Source organism: Coenobita brevimanus, chromosome 80 (genome assembly GCF_032717465.1).
Source record: "Coenobita brevimanus isolate Jiangsu-jjx chromosome 80, ASM3271746v2, whole genome shotgun sequence".
Taxonomy (NCBI): Eukaryota; Metazoa; Arthropoda; class Malacostraca; order Decapoda; family Coenobitidae; genus Coenobita; species Coenobita brevimanus.
In genome coordinates, this window is record NC_137033.1 from 14,256,301 (window position 1) to 14,262,395 (window position 6,095).

General features: G+C 40.8%; 1 protein-coding gene across 1 annotated transcript in view; it reads left to right on the forward strand.

Annotated features, from left to right (window-relative positions):
• The window catches only part of LOC145409370 (acetylcholine receptor subunit beta-like 1), a 147,710-nt gene that overhangs the window by 95,126 nt on the left and 46,489 nt on the right, over nucleotides 1-6,095 (forward strand). Inside the window, exon 3 of the mRNA XM_080279841.1 lies at nucleotides 2,796-2,840. Coding sequence (XP_080135967.1) covers nucleotides 2,796-2,840 — 45 coding nt within the window. The remainder of the gene's footprint in view (nucleotides 1-2,795; nucleotides 2,841-6,095) is intronic.

Consider the following 6,095-nt stretch of genomic DNA (forward strand, 5'->3'; position numbering starts at 1 on the left):
GAGGAGGAGGAGGAGGAGGAAGAGTAGGAGGAGGAGGAGCAGGAGGAGGAGAACTGAGAGATGTTGAGAGTTGCTAAGAAAATGAGAACCAGGGAACAGGAGAATGGTGGAGGAGAAAACGAGAGAATAAGACGAAGATGAGCTTACGAAAGGGAAAGTAGAGAAGGACAACAGGAGAGAGAACAGAGGCTGGCAGATAAACCCTTTTCCTGAATTTGCACATTTTCCCTCCTTGAATTTGTTTCCCTATTGGATCTATTTCCCCCATGGACTTATTATTCCCATGGACCCATTGTCTCTCATGGACCTATTTTCCCCATGGTCTAATTTCTCCCATGGACCTATTTTCCCCATGGTCTTATTTCTCCCATGGACCTATTTTCCCCATGGACTTATTTCTCCCATGGGCCTATTTTCGTTCCTGGACCTATTATCCATATGTACCTATGCTTTCCCCGTGGATCCATATTCCCTAGTGGACCTATTTTCCCCATGGATCTACTTTACCCATGACAATATTACCTCCATGGATCTGTTTACCTCCTTGGACCTGTTAACCCCCACTGACCTGTATTCTCAAAGTGGGGGAGACCAAATCCTCACATGGTCCTACTTTCTCCCACTGGACCTAATTTTTATTCATTAAACCTGTGTTCCTACGTGGGCCCCACCGTAATACTTTTCTTTTATGCATTAGACGTATATTAAGCTCTGTTCCTATGTATAGTCAGTATTTTTAGTCATATTTCAGTATGTGTAACCGTATTCCTTTGTTTGTCGCTCATTATTAGCTACCGTACTTCACTAATGTATGGTGTATGATCAGTATCCTTATTCCAATACACAGCAAGTATAGTTACCCCAATGCAACGAATAACCTGTATATTCACCTATTTTCCAACGTATAACCAGTGTATTTAGCTGTATTTCAATGCATAAACAGTATACTTAATGGTGTTCCTTCGTCTGCCGAGTGGAGTATGCCCTAACTCTAATTTTACGGTGTTTGACCAGTATATTTATCAGTATTCCAGTGTATACGGGGTATATATGTTGGGTTCCTTTGCCTAGGGAGTATAGTTTCTCGTGTCACTTAAGTAGGATATGTGGGGAATATAATCACCCGTATTAAACTGTATGATTCATCGTATTCCAAAGAATGATCAGTATTTATAGTCGTATTATAGTCGGTGTGTGTGTGTGTGTGTGTGTGTGTGTGTGTGTGTGTGTGTGTGTGTGTATTCAACCGTATTAATTTCTGAGACGGGTGTAGTTAGAGGGATTTCTTATGTATGATGGATGACGAGCATGTATGGCTGCATTCTAAAGTATACGCAGTAGCCGTATTAGTATATCTGGCCCGAGGAGAGGATGGAGGTGGAGAGATTGTCTAGAAAAGTGTATGTGAGTGAGGTGGAAGGGGAAGATGGGGAGGAGGAGACCAAGGAAGAAATGGAGGGATGGAGTGGAAAGATATAGGGTATTAGAGAGGGTGGCGTGAGGTGGAGGGAGGGCAGTCAAATGGAAGATGACAGGGCGACATGGAGGCGACTTGTTTGTGGTCACCCTTTACGGTATTGAGGAGTCTGGATATAGATAGATAGATAGATGGATGGATAGATAGATAGACAGACAGATAGATAAAAAGACAGATAGACAGACTGATAGACTGATGGAGAGACGGATAAATAGATCAATATGTACAGGGTGACACGGGAGGTAAGAGCATAACTTTAGGAACTGATAGATGAGGGAATTCCAAGTAACAAATGCTATATCAACACTGTCCAGATCTAAACCGCAAGGAACCTACAATTACTAACGATCATATGGGCGAAAATGGTCTCCCTTAAAATTCACCCTAAGGAAATCAGGAACAGTAGCTATATAAAAGCTGAGACCTAGGTTGATGAAGCATTTTTTTTTTTTACTTAGATTTCCTTCATCTATCATTAAGAGTTTTGCCTCCAGGACACTCTGCATATCAAGTTCATTTAGTTGTAGGGTGCCAAAGAGGGGAGCCTTCACGTGATGGCACAAATATGGCCTAAAGAATCCACTGCCCGGTTATACAAACGTCCCTCATCTCCCTCCGTATTCTGAAAATAGAGGGTGATAGATTTCAAGAAGAGGGCTACATCATCCTGCAGTCCACTGGGTGTACTACTACTACTACTACTACCACTACTACTACTACTACTACTACCACTATTTAGAGTCATTCAGTCTTTGTTAGCCACTTGTAGTAATCCGTAGTAGTTAAGTATACGTATGAGGGTAGCTGCGAAGGGTAGGTGTACACGGAAGCTAAGCCTGTGTGTGTGTGTGTGTGTGTGTGTGTGTGTGTGTGTGTGTGTGTGTTCTACCCTCGTCAGCTGGCCAAATTCTGCACTATTGATCGCCTCTCTCTCTCTCTCTCTCTCTCTCTCTCTCTCTCTCTCTCTCTCTCTCTCTCTCTCTCTCTCTCTCTCTCATACATACTCCCATTTCTTTACTCCTCTTTCTTATTTCCACACACTTTATTTTACTCTCTCTCTCTCTCTCTCTCTCTCTCATACATACTCCCATTTCTTTATTCCTCTTTCTTATTTCCACACACTTTATTTTACTCTCTCTCTCTCTCTCTCTCTCTCTCCACCACCACCAACTGAAGACAAAAAGAACAAACTTGTATAGAGATTTTCCCTGTTGAACTGCCCAATAAAATGTTGTTCTTCCCTCAGGTTTACAGTTAATCTAGCTTAAGTTTTCACATCAATTTCCTGCCCTGACTGTCTCTTTACTTTTGTCCGCAGAACGAGAAGAATCAGATCATGAAGTCCAACGTTTGGCTGCGATTGGTGAGTACTGGTGATTCTTGTGTGATTTTCACCGTGATTCTTTGGCGGTCGTAAGAAATGGTGAATCTTTAGTGTGTGTGTGTGTGTGTGTGTGTGTGTGTAGCATCTGTGAAAGATGATACATCGTGGAATTCGATGTATGTCAGACAGTAAAAAATGGAAGATGAACGATGATGGGAGAGAGAGAGAGAGAGAGAGAGAGAGAGAGAGAGAGAGAGAGAGAGAGAGAGAGAGACGACCAGTATGGAATAATGAAAAGAGAATGTAGGAAGCAGAGAGGAAAATATTAAAAAATAAAAATACTGTGAGAAAAAATACAAAAATCGAGAAACGCCGACGAATAGGAATGAAAGGAAAAAATAAAGAGAGGAAGGTAGGTGGGTCTGAAGAAAGAAAAATAAAAACATGGGAAGTAGGACGGAAAAAAATTAACAAAGAAGAAATACATGGAAGGAGGTCACAGGGAACGAGAGAGAGAGAGAGAGAGAGAGAGAGAGAGAGAGACTAGGAGGAGCCCCTTAATATTCATTGTGCGTGCGCTGTAGGTACTGTACTGTACATGTTTGCTGCACGCGCGCGCGCGCGCGCACACACACACACACACACACACACACACACACACACACACACACACACACACACACACACACACACACACACACACACACACACACACACACACACACAAGTAAGGTCCATGCAAATACACTCAGATACAGACACTTACATATACATACTCATATACAGTACACAGGAAACATTTTAATTTGTTATTTTGAATCTTGTTATAGTCTAAAATGGGAGCTCCCTGAAGCCCAGCGGTCCTCCCACCCACCAGCATATGGCGTAGAGCTTTTCACATGTTACCGTTTGGGCACAAGTCTGAATCGTGTATACCGAATTATTTTATTGATGTTAAGTTAATCATCTCGTTGGAATGATCTGCATTTCTATTATGTTATTCGCACCACCATCGGCCTTTCTTAAATTCTGGAATGATCTAAAGTTATAAAGAGTTTTTTTTTGACGACTATTTAACTCTCTTTCAAAAAAAATCCTAAGCTAAATAAGATCACCTGGAGAATGGAAGAAAAAGAAGAAGAAATTGCAGTAAATGAGGGAGAAAATTAATGAGAAAGATGGCTGAAAGATAATGAGAATAATGAGGGAAAGGGGAGGGGGAAAATTCGTCTAATATTTCACCTTTTATACTTGCCATTTTACTCTGTTAAAATTCATAAACTGTGAGAGGTTTGGTATGCTTCTTTGTTCATAAGTAATACTCTTTTATATAATGCATGAAGGAGGAAATGAAGAACATACCTGAGTGTGAAGTGGAAGCAGTGGAAGACTAGAGAACTTTAGTCCCTTCCTGAACAATTATATTTATACAGAAACGTACACAGCAGCACGCTAAAGCCTAGTTAAATATAATCATGTTTTATATTTGTTTATATTTATATCCTGCTCTTGATGTAGACTACGCTCGAAGAAACATACTCTGGCTCGCACATACAACACGCACGGGAACAAGCACATACATACACACACATGTACATACAAATAGACACACTTTTGCACACATACGCACGCAAATACATATATACGCATATCCACAGATACCAAAAATATGCAGTTACAGACAAGAACACACACTTACACACAGTCACACACTTAAACACAAACACATACCCATATATACACATACAGCAAATATACATACATACATACAAACATACTTACATACATACATACATACGTACATACACACACGGCCTATGAGCGGAAGTGAAAACTACAAGGCGAATATTTCCGGATGGTTGGACGTGTGTGGAGGGGAGGGGGAGAGGCAGAAGGGAGGGGAGAACGGATGGATGGTTGGATGGATGGGTGGAAGGTAGAACGGAGGGAACGATTTATGTGTGAATGGCAGTGAGGGATGGATGGATAGATGAGAGAATGGATGGATGACAGGGGAGAAAAGAATTTATGGACTGCAGGAGAGAAAATAATGGATGGATGAGTGGATGGATGGATGGATGGCAGAGAAGAAACGATTAATGGAAGGATGGTGAGAAGGAGGGAAGGATGGTTGTGCTGACGGTGAGTTGGGAAAGGAATATGGATGAATGAAAGGCTGAGTGGAAGGATGGATGGATGGATGGATGGCAAGGAGGGACAGAAGACTGGAGGGATGGTGAGAGGAGAAAGGAACATACCGTGGATGGATAGGTAGATGGATGAGTGGATGCATGAAATGAAGAAAGATATGATTGTAGCTGTTATCCTGAAATGTGAACCCAGTGAACTACAGGCTTAAAATTCCCTTGTCCAGTCCATCATCCTCCATCTAGGGGACTGGGACGTAGTTGAGAGATATTCGTTCAACCAGGCAGTGGAAACACCCCGTTATATCGATGCCATCACGTGAAGGCGCCCCTCTCCAGAACCTGAAAGAGATAATTGGATAAATTAACAAGTGTATAGTTGGAAAGGATGGCTTGAAAACTAGTGACATATGAATTTCACTCCATTCAACAGCAATGCAAGTGAACACCAAACTATTACTAAAAATGAATAGTGATGGGAATATTAGTACGGTAGCAATAGTAGGGGCAGAACCAGTAATAGCAATAACTTTTCCACCACAACCACCACCACCACTACTACTACTACTACAACTACTACTACGACTACTAACGATACTTGATGGTTATGATGGCAATCCTGACTTTGCCAAATGAGGGTGGAGGAAGTTGCTGTTCATTTGAATTTATTATTAGAGACAGCAGGTTCCGAAACCAGGTAATAATAATAATAATAATAATAATAATAATAATAATAATAATAATAAGTGGCGTGACGAGTGCCTTACGTGTGATTAACCATGGAGTTCATTAATAATTTTTAATTCCCGTGGCACTCAAAAATTTGCATAGACTCTTATTAAATGAAAGAGGGACACGTAAGACAATTTTTTTCTTTCTAATTTCTGGTTAATATCACGTTTTCTGCGCTCCAATAGTAATCCTCGGGGTTTCAATATATTCCTTCAAGATTCATAAATAATTGATGTTATATGCTAATAATCACTAAATTTCTCTATCTCTGGTTTCATAATTTTTTTTTTTTCTGTAACTTTTGTTTTACTCCTTAGTAAAGTATTTTCCTTTTAAGCTTTCTTATAAATTCATTCTGGCTACTTCGTGTACTCTCCTGGATTGCTTGTGTGTGTGTGTGTGTGTGTGTGTGTGT